General features: G+C 45.1%; 1 protein-coding gene across 4 annotated transcripts in view; it reads left to right on the top strand.

The window, feature by feature from the left end:
* The window catches only part of LOC141105859 (alpha-2-macroglobulin-like protein 1), a 236430-nt gene that overhangs the window by 168963 nt on the left and 47095 nt on the right, over positions 1-20372 (top strand). For all 4 annotated transcript variants that reach the window (XR_012235667.1, XM_073596004.1, XM_073596005.1 and 1 more), the window contains 4 exons: positions 4142-4223; positions 4327-4483; positions 15658-15771; positions 17695-17857. Coding sequence is in view for 3 of the 4 variants with exons in the window: in XM_073596004.1 (XP_073452105.1) it covers positions 4142-4223; positions 4327-4483; positions 15658-15771; positions 17695-17857 (516 nt within the window). In the remaining variant the exon portion in view is untranslated. The remainder of the gene's footprint in view (positions 1-4141; positions 4224-4326; positions 4484-15657; positions 15772-17694; positions 17858-20372) is intronic.

The raw sequence follows: 20372 nt of genomic DNA on the forward strand, positions 1-20372 counted from the left end.
GTGTCTGTCCCGCCCCCTGAGTCCGGCCCCCACTGCATGTTTCTCCCAGGCAAACAAACTTTAAGCACACAGATGCAGTGCAGCCCTGTGAGAGCCAGCTCCCTGGAGGACACCGCAGGCTTGTCTGCCAGCCTCCCCCGTCATACACAGATGATGACAGACAGGTCTTTCTGGTAGATACACTGATCACCTGTCCAGCACGCTGGAGGGAGCCCAGGCCACCATAGATGAGTGCCCGGCCTGCAGCTTGGTCATGGTGAGTGAGATGACCCTATCCCCTACACACCATCGCATACCCCCCTTCATCTCCCCTTCGGACTGGGACATCCTCTCCCCTATGGACAAGGACCCCATCTCCCCTAAGAACAAGGACCCCATGGCCCATGGGGACAGGGACCCGTTCTCACCTGGGGACAGGGATCCCATCTTCCCTAAGGACAGGAGCCCACCACCCCCTGGTGATAGGGACCCCATCACCCCTGAGACAGCGACCCATCACCCCTGTGGACAGGGACCCCATCACCCCTGTGGACAGGGACCCCATCTCCCATAAGGACAGGGACCCCATTTCCCATGGGGACAGGAACCCCCTTCTCACCTGGGGACAGCGATCCCATCTCCCCAGGAGACAGGGATCCCATCACCCCTGGAGACAGGGACCCCATCTCCCCTAAGGACAAGGACCCCATCTCCCCTAAGGACAAGGACCCCATCTCCCCTAAGTACAAGGACCCAATCTCCCATGTGCAGGGACCCCTTCTTACCTGGGGACAGGGACCCCTTCTCACTTGGGGACAGGAACCCCATCTCCCCTGGGGACAGCGACCCCCTTCGCACCTGGGAACAGGGACCCCATTGCCCATGGGGACAAGGCCCCCTTCTCACCTGGGGACAGGGACCTCATCTCACCTGGGGGCAGGAACGGCATCTGCCCTAGGGAAAAGGACCCCATCCTGCCTGGGGACAGGAACTCCATCTCCCCTGGCAACGGGTACTCCATCTTACCTATGGACCCCATCCTTCCTGGGAACCAGGACTCCACCTCTCCTAAGAACAGGAACCCTATCTACAGACCATGCTGGCTGGCAGGGCTAGCGTCAGCTATCCTAGGGTGCCAAGATGGAGGAGGGGGCAGAACACACAAAGGAAATCTGAATCCCCAGCCATTTAGGGTGTGTACCAGCAGGGGTCACTGGACACCGGGGGTGGGAGGTACAACAGTACCAGCATGGGGAGCTGGAGGACAGACAGGGGTCTAGCAGTACCAGTGTGGGGTGGCTGGAGGATAGGGGGGAGTACAGCAGTACTAGCGTGCGGTCACTGGAGATGGGGGCGGGTACAGCAGTACCAGCAAGGTGTGCGCTTCAGCCCCTGTGTGCTCTTTCATAGTTACATAGTTACATAGTAGGTGAGGTTGAAAAAATACACACGTCCATCAAGTCCAACCTATGTGTGTGATTATGTGTCAGTATTACATTGTATATCCCTGTATGTTGTGGTCATTTAGGTGATTATCTAATAGTTTCTTGAAACTATCGATGCTCCCCGCTGAGACCACCACCTGTGGAAGGGAATTCCACATCCTTGCCGCTCTTACAGTAAAGAACCCTCTACGTAGTTTAAGGTTAAACCTCTTTTCTTCTAATTTTAATAAGTGGCCACGAGTCTTGTTAAACTCTCTTCTGCGAAAAAGTTTTATTTCTATTGTAGGGTCACCAGTACGGTATTTGTATTTTGAAATCATATCCCCTCTCAAGCGTCTCTTCTCCAGAGAGAATAAGTTCAGTGCTCGCAACCTTTCATCATTACTAAGATCCCCCAGACCCTTTATTAGCTTTGTTGCCCTTTTTTGTACTCGCTCCATTTCCAGTACATCCTTCCTGAGGACTGGTGCCCAGCATACTCTAGGTGCGGCTGGACCAGAGTCTTGTAGAGTGGGAGAATTATCGTTTTATCTCTGGAGTTGATCCCCTTTTTAATGCATGCCAATATTCTGTTTGCTTTGTTAGCAGCAGCTTGGCAATGCATGCCATTGCTGAGCCTATTATCTACTAGGACCCCCAGGTCCTTTCCTGGACCCCCTTGTGGGCTCTGCCAGGTTCCCCCATCCCCTCTCCTGCTGGCTGCTGCTGGGGGTTTGTCAGGACAGAGAGTGCGAAATGGACCTGTAAATGTGTAATTTATAGACCCCTTCTTTTTCTGAATTGAAAGTCCGTGATCTGTACCGATCACTGACTCTGTCCATTCATAACTGTGGCCTATAGTAAACTGCATTTACTATGCTTCAGTTTATGAATGGACAGGAAGCTCTGTACAGAGCTATTCCTGTCCATTCATTCTATGTTGTAGCTGAGGCTGCAGAGAAGGAGATTGGGGGCTGTGTCCTCAGCAGTGGTGGCCCCTTTAAGAAAAAAAAAAAGTCCTTTAACATAATGCACTGTGTTCCAGCGCCGGACACAGTGCACTATGGAAAGCGCCACGTCAATGCAATCACGAGATTGCAGACGCAGCGCTTCATTTGCTGGCGTTTATCCCGCCTTAGGGCACTTTCTGAAGCGCTGAGTAGCTTCCGCCCGGCACTATTACTATGGCCGGGCGGTTTGATTGACATCTGAGGTTTGATGTCACTTCCTGTTATCTCTTTCCCATTGCGCCCGGGACAGAGACAACAGGAAGTATGAAGAGCGGACCTCTCCATCGCTTCTGGAAAGAGACACCGCGGGAGAGGAGAGGACAACACAGTCAGCATTCAGCAAGGTAAGTGCCGCTGCTGTGCTCCGGGGGGGATCCGTATTAACATTTTTTAAATACATACATATTGGCATGGGTTTCTCTCTGAGCGCTTTGAGCAGGACACTGCTGATCACAGGTTGAGGTTGAGGTTGATGTAAAGAGCCAATCAGTGGCTCTTTACCATGTGATGAGCGGTGTCCAATCACAGCTGATCACGGATGTAAATATAAACCGGTTATCAGCACTCATTTCCTCATGCTGACAGCATGAGGAGAGCAAAAAAGAGCTGATAACTGGTTTCTCTAAAAGGACAATCAGTGTCCTGATTATCAGTGCAGTCCAAACAGTGCCCACTACTGCTGCCAATGTGTGCCCACCAGTGCTGCCAATTAGTGCCACCTAATCACTGCCGCCTAACAGTGCCATCAGTGCCGCCTCATCAGTGCCCATCAGTGCAGCCTCATCAGCGCACATCAGTGAAGGAGAAAAATTACTGGTTTCCAACATTTTATAACAAACTATGAAAACATCTTTTTTTTTCTCCAAATGTTCAGTCTTTGTTTATTTATTAAAAAATACAAAATAAACAGTGGTGATTAAATACCACCAAAAGAAATCTCTATTTGTGTGAAAAAATGATACACATTTCATTTGTGTACAGTGTTGCATGACCACGCAATTGTCATTCAAAGTGCGACAGCGCTAAAAGCTGAAAATTGGCCTGGGCAGGAAGGGGGTAAAAGTGCCCAATAAGCAGGTGGTTAAAAAATAACTATTACTAAAGAAAACAACAGTACATTATGTTTTATACAGAGAGTCAAGTGCTCTGTATCCCCCCTACATCAGTCGGGTTCCAACAATAACCAGTCCCTCACCTGAGACCTAAAACTTAATCTCAGCATCAATGGCTACCAGCAACAAAAGCAACTGATCCACCTGTCAATGTACATTTTGATAATATGACCAGGATTATGTAAGATCACCTCATCTTATAAAACTGAAATATATGGTACCCAGCCCCTTTGACAGGTCTATGCACCAGGTCTGTCTGATATAGGCTCCTATAGTGATGAGCCTCCTGAGCTCTACTATTTGCAAGTCTCTTGGTGGATATCCAATCCCTGGGCAAAAAAACAAATGCCTTTTTTTTACACAAAAGTAGTCCTGCCTAGGGACCTACAAGTAGTCCTTTGTGTTTTATGTGAATGTGTTTTGTTCTACCATAGACACCTCAAACAACTGTTTTTGGGGCACACTCACTTCCTGATTGTGATCCTTATCTGAAAGTCCTGGCACCATTTTTATTAATATTGCATAGAGTGGAGAATACATTAGTGACAATTTTAAAAAGTCAGCTATTCAGTCCAGCTTGCTGTTTCATTTGAGTTTGATGCTCTTCTCCTACTAGGTTATAAGAGACAGCTGGACTTTCTTAGAGAAGATTTTTCATTCAGTGCATTTGGGAAGAGTGATGAAGATGGCAGTGCCTGGTAAGGTCATGAAGTTCCATCATGTAAAGTTTGGCACGATAATAGTAAATCATTTGCACAGGGTGACCTTATTCAAGTATCTTCTCTTTTTCTATTTTCTCAGGCTGACAGCATTTGTCATGAAGTCTTTTCATGCAGCTTCTCGTTTTATCTCCGTGGATAAGAAATATATTGAGGGGGCAGGAAAATGGCTGAAGAAGAACCAACTCCCAAGTGGATGTTTTGCAAATAGGGGGAAACTCTTCAGGACAACTTTACAGGTACAGCAGTATATTTCATACCAGAGCAGTGCAAACTTCCTTTTTAACCCTGGATGTTCCAGCTCCTGCCACCAGTCCCCCCGCTCCCCCCTCAGTGTGAGAGTGGGTGGTGGATCTTCTCCCCGCACCCACTGTCAATATTTGAAAAGAGCACAGCTATGCAGGGCTCAGCTCACACAGCTGTGTCATTCAGTCACGGTTTCCTGTGAATGAATGAACTACAAGTACCACCATTCACCATGGCTGATGGCTTGTAGTACTGAATTAACTGCCAGGGTGCTGATGAGCACTTTCATAGTTTATTCACAAGCCCTGCAGCTTTCACACAGATGGCCCGTATGGAGGTATGGGCAGAAAGCTCCCACGCGTGTCTCTTGAAGCCTGACCTTACACCCCCGATCCACTGATCACAGGTACAATGCTTTCCATGCTCCTGCCAGAAAAAATAATAAATGTACATTTTTTTTCTGAAAAAATACGGGCATTTATTACCCCTGGAGGAGCCGCTGGATATATTTGGTTCTCTGTTCTTGTGCCACGACTCTGCAAACAGTTCAATCCTTTCTGAAAAAAAAAACCTGACTGGGTAGAGCTTAGCTGCAGACAACTAAAGTGCCTTGAAAAAGTATTCATACCCCTTGAAATTTTCCAACATTTTTCCTGTTCTAACCAAAAACGTAAATGTATTTTATTGGGATTTTATGTGATAGACCAACACAAAGTGGCACATAATTGTTTGTGAAGTGGAAGAAAAATGATAAATGTTTTTTTTTTTTTTTTTTTTTTTTAAAGTATTACTTTTTTTATTTTTTACAAATATCTGAAAAGTGTGGCATGCATTTGTATTCAGCCCCCTTACCCTGATACCCCTAACTAAAATCTAGTGGAACCAATTGCCTTCAGAAGTCACCTAATTAGTCAATAGAGTCCATCTGTGTGTAATTTAACCCAGTATAAATACAGTTGATCTGTGAAGCCCTCAGAGGTTTGTTAGAGAATCTTACTGACCAAACAGCATCATGAAGGCCAAAGAACACACCAGACAGGTCAGGGATAAAGTTGTGGAGAAGCTTAAAGCAGGGTTAGGTTTTAAAAAATATCCCAAGCTTTGAACATCTCACGGAGCACTGTTCAATCCAAAATGGAAAGAGTATGGCACAACTGCAAACCTACCAAGACATGGCCGTCCACCTAAACTGACAGACCGGGCAAGGAGAGCATTAATTAGAGAAGCAGCCAAGGGGCCCATGGTAACTCTGGAGGAGCTGCAGAGATCCACAGCTCAGGTGGGAGAATCTGTCTGCAGGACAACTATTAGTTGTGCACTCCACAAATCTGGCCTTTATGGAAGAGTGGCAAGAAGAAAGCCATGTTTGAAAGAAAGCCATAAGAAGTCCTGTTTGCAGTTTGCGAGAAGCCATGTGGGGGACACCGCAAACATGTGCAAGAAGGTGATCTGGTCAGATGAGACCAAAATTGAACTTTTTGGCCTAAAAGCAAAACGCTATTGCTCCGTACACACGGTCGGATTTTCTGACACAAAATGTGTGATAGGACCTTGTTGTCGGAAATTCCTACCGTGTGTAGGCTCCATCACACATTTTCCATCGGATTTTCCGACACACAAAGTTTGAGAGCAGGCTATAAAATTTTCCGACAACAAAATCCGTTGTCGGAATTTCCGATCGTGTGTACACAAATCCGACGCACAAAGTGCCACGCATGCTCAGAATAAATAAAGAGATGAAAGCTATTGGCCACTGCCCCGTTTATAGTCCCGACGTACGTGTTTTACGTCACTGCGTTCAGAATGAACTTTGTGTGACCGTGTGTATGCAAGACAAGTTTGAGCCAACATCCGTCGGAAAAAATCCTAGGATTTTGTTGTCGGAATGTCCGATCAATGTCCGACCGTGTGTACGGGGCATAAGTGTGGCAGAAAACACTGCACATCACCCTGAACACACCACCATGAAACATGGTGATGACAGCATCATGTTGTGGGGATGCTTTTCTTCAGCAGGGGCAGAGAAGCTGGTCAGAGTTGATGGGAGGATGGATGGAGCCAAATACAGAGCAATCTTAGAAGAAAACCTGATAGAGTCTGCAAAAGACTTGAGACTGGGGCGGAGGTTCACCTTCCAGCAGGACAATGACCCTAAAAATACAGCCAGAGCTACAATGGAATGGTTTAGAGCCGGGGCGGCAACCTATGGCCCGCGGGCCACCACTAAATGTCCGGCCTGTCAGTGCACGTGATGAATTCATGTGCACCTGGCCCACGGACATTTTAACCCCTTAACGCCGACCTGTATTGGGGTGATGTAGTTTTTTAGACCCCTTTCACACTGAGGCGCTTTTCAGGCATTTTAGCGCTAAAAATAGCACCTGAAAAGTGGCTCTTAGGCCACCCCAGTGTGAAAGTCCTAGTGCTTTCACACTGGAGCGGTGTGCTTGTAGGATGGGAAAAAAAGTTCTGCAAGCAGCATCTTTGGGGCGGTACGGGAGTGGTGTATCACACCGCTCCTCCACCTCCCCTGCCCATTGAAAGGAATGGGCAGCACTGCCGAACCACCTGCAAAGCGCTTCGGCAGCGCCGCAACACGGACACTATTAACCCTTTCCTCGGCAGCGGAGGTTAAAAGCACCCCGCTATCGGCTGAATAGTGTCACTATAACAGCGGTAAAGCGCCGCTAAAACTAGCTGCGCTTTACCGCTGACGCCCGCACCTCCCCAGTGTGTAAGGGGTCTAAGAGCCGGCAGTTGGCTCTCTTGGGATAACAACCGATGCGACTAAGAAGCCGCTCGGCTGTTATCCCAAACAATGGGAGGGGACGTCCCCACCTACCGCCGCCTTCCGCAGCTCACCCGGGCTCTCCCATTCCACCTGGAGGCCCGAGCGACCAGCCGGCACTTTCGCTGGCTGGCCGGAGACCCGAAAAAAGCCGAAATCAGCTGCAATCGGGTCTTGGATCTAGTAACCGGAAGCGATGTCATGACATCACTTTCGGTTTACAGAAGACTTAAAGGCGCCATATTTTAAAAAGTCAAACTTGGCGTTTTGAATGCTTTTGGCTGTGCTGGGGGTGGGGCTGTGTAATGTAAGGGGGCCCAGAGGTGCGGGGGGCTGTGTAATGTAAAGGGGGCCAGAGGTGCGGGGGCAGTGTAATGTTATCTTCATTTATTAGCAGGTGAATGCGGCCCTTTATGCATTCACATACATTGGTTCTGACCCTTAAGCAGAAAGCGTTTGCAGACCCCTGGTTTACATCAAAGCATATCTATGTGTTAGAATGGCCCAGTCAAAGTCCAGAATCCAATTGAGAATCTGTGGCAACTTGAAAATTGCTGTTCACAGACGCTGTGTAATGTAAAGGGGTCCAGAGGTGTGCCAACCAGCAGCTGCCTACCAGACCTGCATTCCTATGCGCATAGCAAATTATGGACCATAAGCTTGGCAAACAGGGACTCCTCTGGCGATATCCCCAGCATGGGTCTGCTCTCTGTGTAACTGGCTTCTAACAGTCTATGTCATGGTCTCAGACTCAAGGATGATGGCCCTCTGCTTGTTGCACACGGCTAGGTGGAGGTGTGCCCTGCCCCAGTCCTCTCGCAGAAAGAGACAATTCTCTCTTTCACAGCTCCAGAAAACTATATTCTTGTCCTCCCCTTCTATGCCCCTCTGTTTGTGAATTGTAATCTTTCAGTCCATCCATAGCCATAGCCATGTCCTTTCAATGGAGACATCTGTCTAAAAGGGGAATTTCTCTCACTTTGGGAGATTTACTCTAACTTCCTGTTGCATCTCTGGGAGAGAAAGGGAAGGGAAGTTTCCTCAGTGGTGCACAGGCAACAAATAACCCAGCAGAGGTTTAACCCTTTCCTACACTATCCAAAAGTACAAAACTGGAAAACCGTATCAAATACCATAATTTTCCTTTCTTGGGGCCAATCCATTGCAGCATACAGGTATCACAGGTGTGCTCCCATGTTGGCACAGTTTTAGCTATACAAACACTTTAAACTGATTATGGAGCCCATAGGACTTAATTTAAGTCCCCAGGGTGTACCTAGTAAGTCTTAAACAAAAAGGGGACTTTTATAGAAATTCTTACCTATTAAACCCATAATTGACCCTAGTTATCCCCAATTAACATTGTATTAACTCCAAAAACAAAAGGGTCATATTTTGCAGCTTATCAATCCTTAAATGTTGTGGCTGCATTTTATTAATTTGTTTAGGCTTTTTTCTCTTATTCTTACCTGGTGATCCAGCAAGCAACACATTTCCTCTGTTAGTGTGTCTCCATTCTGGAGGCAATGGAGACAGCTTTGGTTAGCAGCATTGTCAATCTGAGGAGAGTGTATTATTAGATGGATCAGCAGATTTAGATGGATTTTACTAACAAATGAAAACTAAACTTTGGCTAAGACTCCTTCATCACTTGAGTACCAGCCTCTAATACCCCATCATTACCAGATCATTTTTGTTTCCCTTTGAGTTAAAAATAGAAATGATAGGACAGTTAAAAAAATGGCCTTTTTTTTGGAAAAATAGACGCCCCATTTTTAGACATTTTTGGAAATGAAGAAACATGCTGGTATTGAGGGAGTTAAACACAGAGCTTAGTAAGGGTGTATCATGGAGATTGATGTTCGGATGGGCAGGATAAGGGATATAAAAGGTTAATAAAAAGATCACACGAGACAGCATGTAGATCTTATGTGTAGGAGAGGAGGGGACATAAAAGGGTTAATAAAATTGAAACAGAATGAATGACCATTGATTCTCCCCATTGATAATTACATGATCTCTCTCCTTCCCCTGTTGTAAGGAAAAGGGGAGGAATCAACACAAAAAACAGTACCATGTGATCCCTGAGATGACCAATCACAGTCATCACAGGGAATCCAGCCCCTTAGATTGCTTGTCTACAGTGTGGGCCCTTTCACACTGATGCACTTTTGATGGGCTTTTGTGAAGCTTAGAACCCTTACACACTGATGCGCTTTTTATGCATTCCCATTGACTTACAATGGAAAGTGTCTTTTGGAATGTTTTTGGAAAACTACACTAAAGATGCAGTATGCAAGACTTTTTAGGCTCTATGCACACTAACACTTTTTTAAGCTAAAAAAAGGCTTCATAAAAAACGCTGGTAATAGCTTTTTTTGTAGTAGGGGTTTAGGAGCGTTTAAGATCGCTTAGGGGCGTTATGGTTTTTTTAGCTATTGATAGCTAGATGCTGTAACTGATGACTTTTAATATTAGGACACTTACCTGTTCCAGGGTTCCCGCAATGTCGGCACCCCAGCCGATTTTCGGATCAGCTGTTGGGTGCTGCCGTCGCCATTCCTGGTAAGAGAAACTGGCAGTAAAGCCTTTCGGCTTCACAGCCAGTTCCCTACTTACATATAGTTACATAGTTAGTCAGGTTGAAAAAAGACACAAGTCCATCTAGTTCAATCAAAAAAAAAAAAAAAAAATCATACAATCCCATATACACAATCCTTCCCCACAGTTGATCCAGAGGAAGGTGAAAAACCGCAGCGAAGCATGATCCAATTTGCTACAGCAGGGGAAATTCCATCCTGATCCCCCGAGAGGCAATTGGATTTCCCCTGGATCAACTTTACCTATAAATGTTAGTACCCAGTTATATTATGTACATTTAGGAAAGAATCCAGGCCTTTTTTAAAGCAATCTATCTACTGAGCTTGCCAGAACCACCTCTGGAGGGAGTCTATTCCACATTTTCACAGCTCTAATAGGGCGTACACACGGTCGGACTTTGTTCGGACATTCCGACAACAAAATCCTAGGATTTTTTCTGACGGATGTTGGCTCAAACTTGTTTTGTCTACACACGGTCGCACAAAGTTGTCGGAAAATCCGATCGTTCTAAACGCGGTGACGTAAAACACGTACGTCGGGACTATAAACGGGGCAGTGGCCAATAGCTTTCATCTCTTTATTTATTCTGAGCATGCGTGGCACTTTGTCCATCGGATTTGTGTACACACGATCGGAATTTCCGACAACGGATTTTGTTGTCGGAAAATTTTATCTCCTGCTCTCCAACTTTGTGTGTCGGAAAATCCGATGGAAAATGTCCGATGGAGCCCACACACGGTCGGAATTTCCGACAACACGCTCCGATCGGACATTTTCCATCGGAAAATCCGACCGTGTGTACGGGGCATTACTGTGAAGAAACCTTTTCGTATTTGGAGATGAAATCTCTTTTACTCTAGACGTAAAGAGTGCCCCCTTGTCCTCTGTGATGACCTTAAAGTGAATAACTCAACACCAAGTTCACTATATAGACCCCTTATATATTTATACATGGTGATCATATCCCCCCTTAATCTCCTCTTCTCAAGAGAGAATAAATTCAGTTCCTCTAATCTTTCCTCATAGCTGAGCTCCTCCATGCCTCTTATCGGTTTGGTTGCCCTTCTCTGCACTTTCTCCAGTTCCCCGCTATCCTTTTTGAGAACTGGTGCCCAAAACTGAACTGCATATTCCAGATGAGGTCTTACTAATGATTTGTACAGGGGCAAAATGATATCTCTCTCTCTGGAGTCCATACTTCTCTTAATACAAGAAATGACTTTGCTCCCTTTGGAAACTGCAGCTTGACATTGCATGCTATTATTGAGCTTATGATCTACCAAAACCCCCAGATCCTTCTCCACTACGGATTCCCCCAGTTGTACCCCCCCTAGTATGTATGATGCATGAATATTCTTAGCCCCAAGTGCATAACTCCACTATTGTGACCCCAAAGATGCAATGTCATGCAGCTGGTGAGAACCATGGAAGAACAAGTTGCACCAAAGTCGGAACAAAGTAGTACAAAAACCTTATTTGGAGTCGCTGCAACTTGAGTCGCACCAATTAGAACGGGGAAATGCATGGATTTTGACTTGTCATGCGACTTCACATATGTCAAGTCGCACAACAACTCGCAGTAGTGGAAACAGAGCCTTATCAACATTAAACCTCATTTGCCACTTAGTTGCCCAATTAAACATTGCATTGAGGTCGGCTTGTAAATTAGAGACATCCTGTAAGGACGTTATTCCACTGCATAGCTTAGTGTCATCTGCAAAGACTGAAATGGTACTTTTTAATCCCAGACCCTATATCATTTATAAAGATATTAAAAAGTATGGGTCCCAATACTGAACCTTGGGGTACACCACTGATGACCTTAGACCATGCAGAGTAAGAATCATTAAAGTGGAGTTCCAACCCAAAAAAAAAAAAAAAAAATTAGTAATGTGTTTAAAAAAAATTAAAAAAAAAAATTTGGAAAAAAAAATTTTTTTACTCACCTCTAAATGCCTGTCACTTGTAGTCTGCCTGCTTCGGTGCCTGGGCTCCTGACGTCACTTCTCCCGGTGCAGGAAGGGAGATCGCCTCTCCACCCTCCCTCTTGTCAATCATCTGGGACACATGACCGGTCCCAGATGATTGCGGGGCCAGTGATGCACAGTGGGTGCCCGGCTGTGAAGCCACAGCCGGGCGCCCACAGTCAGAATGCCGGCGCCGCCGAGCGGAGGGGGGGGACAAGCTGGGCTTTGATCCCCCGCATCGCTGGACCCTGGGACAGGTAAGTGTCCAATTAAAAGTCAGCAGCTGCAGTATTTGTAGCTGCTGACTTTTAATTTTTTTTTTTTTTTTTTTTTAATGGGAACCCCACTTTAACCACTACTCTCTGAATTCTGTCTTTTAGCCAGTTTTCTATCCAATTACAAACTGATCTTTCCAAGCCTGTAGACTTTACCTTACACATTAGCCATGTGTGGGGAACTGTGCCAAACGCTTTTGCAAAATCCAAGTATACCACGTCCACAGCCACCCCTCTGTCCAAGATTTTACTTACCTCTTCATATAAAGAAATCCGATTTGTTTGACTTCTGTCTTTCATGAATCCATGCTGTCTGTTGCTTAAAATATTTTTTTTCAGCAAGAACTCATCTATGTGGTCTTTTATTAAACTCTCCAGTATCTTCCCGACTATAGTAGTTAAACTAATAGGTCTATAGTTACTTGGTAAAGACTACCATACGTTTCATGACATTACATTGTAATTCATTACAGCTGATGGACGTTTTCATAGTCTTCTGTGTAGCTTCAACTGTAGCAAACCTTGAAAAGCAAAAGAAAAGGGGAATTTTAAAATTAAATTCTTACCTATAAAACCCATAACTGACCCTAGTTATCCCTAAATAAAGTTATATTAAATCCAAAAACAAAAGGTAATATATTACAGCTTATCAATCCTTAAATGTGGTGGGTGCATTTTATTCTTTTTTTTTTTTTCCTTTTTTTCCCTTTTTTTTTATTAGGTGATCCAGCAAGCAACACATTTCCTCTTTAAGGCCCCTTTCACAGGAGGCGGACTCCGCTTCGGTCCGCTGGCTCAGCGGGAGATCTCTCCATTGATCTCCACTGAGTCGGCGGATGACAGGTCCCTCTCTGCTTACTGAGAGGGGAGGGGCTTGTCAGGTGCCGCTGCTGCCTATGGAGAGAACGGACGAAAACGGACAGCATGTCCGTTTTCAACAGATCTCACGCAATCCGATCCACCAGCGACGAAGCGTAGGGCCATCCGTCTGCTTTTAGCGGATCGGACCGGGTCGGATGTCAGCAGACATGTCTCCGCTGACATCCGTCGCTCCATAGGCTAACATGGAGCACCTGTTCAGGTCTGCTGTCAAAACTGACAGGCGGACCTGAACGGTCCGACCGTGTGAAAGGGGGCTTAGGGTGTCTCCATTCTGGAGGCAATGGAGACACCTTTGGACAGCAGCATTGTCAATCTGGGGAGAGAGTAGTATTGGATGCACCAGCAGACTTAAATAGATTTGATGAACACCCACTCTAACTCCCACTCTACAACACTCTGGTCCGGCCGCACCTAGAGTATGCCGCCCAGTTCTGGGCACCAGTCCTCAGGAAGGATTTGCTGGAACTGGAGAGAGTCCAGAGAAGGACAACAAAGCTAATAAAGGGACTGGAGGATCTCAGCTATGGGGAAAGACTACAAACATTGATCTTATTCTCCTTAGAGAGAAGTTTGAGAGGGGATATGATAGCGATGTTCAAATACTGTACTGGTGACTCTAGCACAGGGAAAAAAACTTTTCAGTGAAAGGAAATTTAAAAAGACACGCGGCCATTCACTGAAATTGGAAGAGAAGTGGTTTCACCTTAAAAGGTTCTTTACTGTCAGAGTGGTAAGGATGTGGAATTCTCTTCCACAAGCAGCGGTATCAGCAGGAAGTGTTGATGGTTTTAAAAAATGGTTAGATGGGCACCTTAACAATCACAACATACAGGGATATACAATGTACTATTAGCATACACAAACACACACACACTACAGGTTTAACTGGATGGATTGGTGTCTTTTTTTTTAACCTTACCAGTTATGTAACAAATGAAAGTTGGACTTTGGCTAAGACTTATTAACCACTTGAGTACCAGCCTCTAATACCCCATCATTACCTGATCTTTTTTGTTTTCAGCGCTGTAATAGTTTGACTGACAATTACTCTAATATGCAGCACTGTATCCAAATGAGTTTTATATAATTTTTTTAAACAGATTTAAAACAGATCTAAACTTTTAGTAGTATTTACTAATCAATGGGATTTGTATTTTTTACTATAAAAAGGAAAACAGACCAAATATTTTGAATAAAAAAATTGTTTCCCTTGCTTTGTGTTAAAATAAAAATGGCAGGACAGTAAAAAAAAAAAAAAAAGAAAAAAAACCCTTATTTGGAAAAATAGACACCCCAAGGTGATCTCATTTTTAGACACAATTTTTGGGAAATGAAGAAACATGTTGGTATTGAGGGGTTAGTAAGGGTGCACTAGGGGTAAGGGTGCACTAGATACAATAATGTACAGGAAGAAGGAAGTGAAGGGGTTAATGTACTCATCACGTACAGTGGCATCATGGAGATGAAGGCTTAATGTTTAGCTGGGCAGGATAAGGGGAGGTAAAAGGGTTAATAAACAGGTCACACGAGACAGCATGAAGATATTATGTGTAGGAGAGGAGGGGAAATGAAAGGGTTAATAAAGTTGTTTCCTATGTCACAGAAACAGAGTGAATGACCATTCATTCTCCCCCATTGATAACTACATGATCTTTCTTCTTCCCCTGTTGTAAGGAAAAGGGGAGGGATCAACAATGTAAACAGTACCATGTGATCCCTGTGATGACCAGTCACAGTCATCACATTGAATCCAGCCCCTTGGATTGCCTGGCTACAATATGGGCCCTTTCACACTGATGGGCTTTTGTGCAGCTTAGGACCCTTCCACATTGATGCACTTTTTATGTATTCTCATTGACTTACACTGGAGGTTGCCTTTTAGTGTACTATTGAAAAACTACACCAAAGATGCAGCATGCAGGACTTTTCAAAGCACAGCAAACCTGCAGTCTGAACAATTACATAGAATCTACTGGTGAGGCCCCCTCATCCACCCTAATACTTATCTGAGCCCCATCTCAATGCAGCAATGCTGCATGAGAGCCTCGGCTGTCTGGGACTCGCCCTCCTCATTGGCTGAGACAGCAGTGGGCGCCATTGGCACCCGCTGCTGTCAATCAAAGTCAGTGAGTCAATGAGGAGAGAGAGGGGGGTGGGCCCGAGCAGTGGCTCCATGTCTGAATGGACACAAAGAGCAGCAGCTTGGGTACCCCCATAGCAAACTGATTGCTGTGGGGGTATCGTCAGGAGGGAGGGGCCAGAAGCACTGGCGAGGGACCCAAGAAGAGGAGGATCCGGGCTGCTGTCCACTGAAGAGAGCAGGTAAGTATAACATGTTTGTTATTTAAAAAAAAAAAAAAAGACTTTAAGCAGTTACAAGAACATTTTTTTAGGGTTTACAAAAATAAAAGTGGACCATTGTAAGTGGTAAATGGTTAGTCTCAACCCTTTATCTGCCACTTTTGCTGAACAGCTTGGTCTGTTAAAGGAAGTTGAAAAGACTTACTGGCCAATCACAGGTGAAAAGAAATGAAAAGAAACCCAAGCAGCTGAATCACTTTCTATATCTTGGTAGCAACAAGACCAGAGCAATTAATACAGAGATGGGGGAATGCATGTATATGTTTAATAATTGTGACTATTCTTTATACTAGGGGGACGTGAATGATGACATTTCGCTAAATGCTTACATCACAATAGCTTTCCTGAAAACAGGATGGTCTGAGGAAGTAACCGAGAACAAGAGTATTGAAGGTGCTGAAATGCTGGTATGGGACTGATCTGAGCAATGCTTGCAGTCACTATGTTACAGTGGCAATGAGACACAATCAAAATGATTTTCCTGTTTCTTGTGAAATGTACATAAATCTCAAGCTGGAATGGACAGAAATATAAATCCTATTGGCAGAGAAAAGGAGATGTGTAGGGGGCTTTGTATAGTGTCCAGTGAATACCAGGGCTATCCTAATAGTATCAAGGGGCTCTGGGCAAAGTAATGCACTGGGGCCTCTACCAGCCTGCCTCAATTAACGCACCTACTCTCAAGAATTGAACTATTAATAGTTGATAGCATTAAACATATATTTATTACTACTTTCAATACAATTGATTTTCAACAATAAGAAAACATGCCATAAACCAAAGAGTAACACAAATATCCAAACAATATAAAAAGCCCAAAGAGCAGAGGACAATGCATCATAAGGGCAGAGTACGGAGATCAGCAGGACAAAGTAGAGAGGGCATGAGGGCACAGTATGGGGGGATCAGGAGGGCACAATACTGGGATCAGAAGAGCAAGTACGAGGGGGTCAGGAGGGCACAGTATGGGGGGGCAAGAGGGCACAATACTGGGGTCATAAGAGCACAGTACAGAGGAGACAGGAGGGCACAATACAGGAGGGCAAAATGCACAGTACAGAGGGGGTAGGAGGGCACAGGGGGTGCAGGAGGACACAGTACGGGGGGGCAGGGGGACACAGTACAGGAGGACAGAAAGGCACAGCAAGGGGGGGCAGGAGGGCACAGTACAGGGGTCAGGAGGGCAAAGTACGAGGGAGGGTAGGGGTGCACAGTACAGGGGAGGCAGGAGGGCAGGAGTGCACAGTACAGAGGTCAGGAGGGCACAGTATGAGGAAGGGTAGTAGTGCACAGTACAGGGGGGGCATGAAGGCACAGTACAGGAGGGCAGGAGTGCACAGTACAGGGGTCAGGAGGGCACAGTATGAGGAAGGGTAGTAGTGCACAATACAGGGGGGCATGAGGGCACAGTACAGGGAAGGGTAGTAGTGCACAGTACAGGGGGATCATGAGGGCGCAGTACAGGAGGGCAGGAGTGCACAGTACAGAGGTCAGGAGGGCACAGTATGAGGAAGGGTAGTAGTGCACAGTACAGGGGGGGCATGAGGGCACAGTACAGGAGGGCAGGAGTGCACAGTACAGGGGTCAGGAGGGCACAGTACGGGGAAGGGTAGTAGTGCACAGTACAGGGGGGTCATGAGGGCACAGTACAGAAGGGCAGGAGTGCACAGTACAGGGGTCAGGAGGGCACAGTACGGGGAAGGGTAGGAGTGCACAGTACAGGGGTCAGGAGGGCACAGTACGGGGAAGGGTAGGAGTGCACAGTATAGGGGGCAAGAGGGAACAGTATGGTGGATTAAGGTGACACAATACAGGGGGGGGAGGGCAAGAAGGCACAGTACATTCTGTATGAAAGTTAAACAAAGATTTGGAAAACAATACACATTAAAGCAGCAATGGTTTCAATAATACATAATTAAAGTATTTTCACATGCAACCAGTATAAATGCCAGCATGTATACCTTTTTTTTTTTATCAATCCCCTGTACAGCAGCACTCAGACAGGGAAAGGAAGGGGCAGTACTTAGGGCCAATTCGGTATACTCTGTGCAAATATGTTGCAAAAGAACAAGCTGATAAGAGGAGAGAACAGAGTGAGCAGAGAGGTGAGCTCATCAATCAGCTGCTTCTCTGTCTTGGTCCAGTCTACAACCTGGGAGCCGAGTAGCGTTGCAGTGTATTCCTTCACTCTAACAGAGAAAGTGTCATCAATGGGTGAAGCTTACACATTCATGCATGCCTGGATTATTGTGATGTCTAAATACAGGCTTGTCATTATCCTGTTTTGAAACCTTTCTATGCTACATGAAGCTACATTTTGTCTCTTCCAGGATCCGATGGTACAAAATGCTGTGGAATGTCTTCGGAACAGCATCCCCATGGTGGACAGCTTATATACAAAGTCTCTCCTTGCTTATTTATTCACTCTGGCTAAAGATTATGACACCAGAGAAATTCTTCTACAGGAGCTGCATGACAGAGCAGAGAAAGCAGGTGATTTAATCGTATATACACTATATTACCAAAATTATTGAGATACCTGCCTTTTACAAACGTGAACTTTAATGGCATCCCAATCTTAGTCCGTAGGGTTCAATATTGAGTTGGCCTACCCTTTGCAGCTATATCAGCTTCAACTCTGAGAAGGCTGTCCAGAAGGTTTAGGAATGTGTCTATGGGAACGTTTGACCATTCCTCCAAAAGTGCATTTGTGAGGTCAGACACTGATGTGGAGGAGAAGGTCTGGCTCACAATCACCGCTCTAATTCATCCCAAAGGTTTTCTGTTGGGTTGGGGTCAGCAATCTGAGCAGGCTAGTCAAGTTCCTCCCCCCCAAACTCACTCAATCAGGTCTTTATGGACCTTGCTTTGTGCACTGGTGCGTAGTTATGTTGGAACAGGAGGGGGCCATCCCCAAACTGTTCCCACAAAGTGGGTGCATGAAATTGTCCAAAATGTCTTGGTATGATGACCTTCTAAGTTTTCCCTTCAATGGAACTAAGGGGCAAAGCCCAACCCCTGAAAAACAAACCCCATACTATAATCTCCCTTCCACCAAATGGTTTGGACCAGTGCACAAAGCAGGGTCCATAAATACATGGATGAGCAAGTTTGGGGTGGAGGAATTTGTCTGGCCTCAACCTAATAGAACATCTTTAGGATGAATTACAGAGGAGACTGCAAGTCAGGCCTTCTGGTCCACATTAGTTCCTGACCTCAAATGCGCTTCTGGAAGAATGGTCAAACATTCCCATAGACACACTCCTAAACCTTGTGAACAGCCTTCTCAAAAGAGTTGAAGCTGTTATACCTGCAAAGTGTGGGCCAACTCAATATTGAACCCTACGAACCAAGACTGGGATGCCATTAAAGTTCATGTGCATATGGCTTGAATGCTTTCTTTATCTGAAGATACACAGGGACGTATTACCATTATATGTACTGTACATATAATATTTATACTGAGATCAGGTAATCACTTACAGAACTCCTTTTATTGTGGTTCATGCCATAGCACTTGTAAGTATTGTTGCAGTATATCAAGTCAAACATAAGAGGTCTTTGGCTTTCTCAGCTGTAAAGCTTTCAGACAATGAACATGAGGCCATGAGTAATCTTTAAATGTAACCTTCAATTATTTTTTCAACTTGCTGTGACTCCAATTCAAGTGCTTAAAGTGTAAGTTCACCCTTAGAAAACTATTTTTATATTATTACCGTATTTAGGGTGTAACATGTTCCAGCTTCTGCCCCCATCCCCTTCCCCTGTGACAGCGGTTAGGGGTTCTTCTCCCACACACCCACTGTCACATTTAAAAATGGAACAACTGTGTGGGCTCCATGTGAACAGCTATATTATTCATTCACAGGGATCTGTGAATGAGTAAACTACAAGTCCCATCCTTTCACAGACAGGACTTTCTCAATGGACTGTGAGTGTGCTGATCATCGCACTTATAATCCATTCATTCTTTCTCCAGCTTTCTACCTGAAAGTCTGTGCAGAGGTACAGGCAGCAAGCTGCAGGGAGAGCGTGCAGGAGCCTGATATTGCACCTGCAATTTGCTGATCACAGGTGCAATGCTTTGTAGGCTCTTGTAGGAAAATCACTTTTGGTGATAACAGTAAACAGCACAAATAGAGAGGGTGAATCTCCCTAATAGCAATTAAAACCTAACCAGTGTTTTAATCCACTCTCCACTCTATACAAGACTAAAAGAAAAGGATTTGCCTTCAGTTCTACTTTAAGGTTAAGCACTCAGCTGCACAAACCCAGGTTCTTTCAAGCTATACAAAGCTGGCCATACACTATACAATTTGATTGTACAATTTCTGCACAATCACCTTTGCATTTACCAAAATCATGTAATATGAGGACGAACCGAAACAATACTTTTAATTTGTATCCAATCAGACAGGCCCTTGTGATACATAGTTGATAATCAAAAGGAGATTGTACAATCATATTGTATAATGTATGTATAGTGTATGGTCACCTTAAGGGCCTATTCATAGAAGGTGCGGTAGGACTGCATTGGGCGGCTATTTGCAGTCATACCACAAGACAAGGCAAAATGCATCGTCTTGTACCTAGCCAATTCACAAAACCGTGGTGGTACACGCAGAAAAAAAGTGCAGCATGACTGCACTGTGGACAATAAAAACTTAAAGTGGTTGTAAACGTCAGATACAAAAAATATGAACAAAGCATCTCCCTCTATAATGTGTACTTGTCTTAATTAAAAGCACTAAGTGTAATTTATGTCTGCTTCTTTGTTCCTCTGCTATCAGCCTGAATCACTTCTGACAATTTTTCCTGACACCAAGAGAAAAAAGGTGACAGGTGATTGACAGCCTCAGCTCTGTTCCTGTGATCTGTGTGGAGGGGGGTGTATCTCTTCCCTCCAAACAGCTATCAGGGCTCTCCTCCCTGAGCTCTGCAGAGTGTAATTTCAGCTCTCCACCTCCTTTTTTCTGAATTCTCATACAGGCTTATAAATTTTGAACTT

Source organism: Aquarana catesbeiana, linkage group LG08 (assembly GCF_042186555.1).
Source record: "Aquarana catesbeiana isolate 2022-GZ linkage group LG08, ASM4218655v1, whole genome shotgun sequence".
NCBI classification, from domain to species: domain Eukaryota; kingdom Metazoa; phylum Chordata; class Amphibia; order Anura; family Ranidae; genus Aquarana; species Aquarana catesbeiana.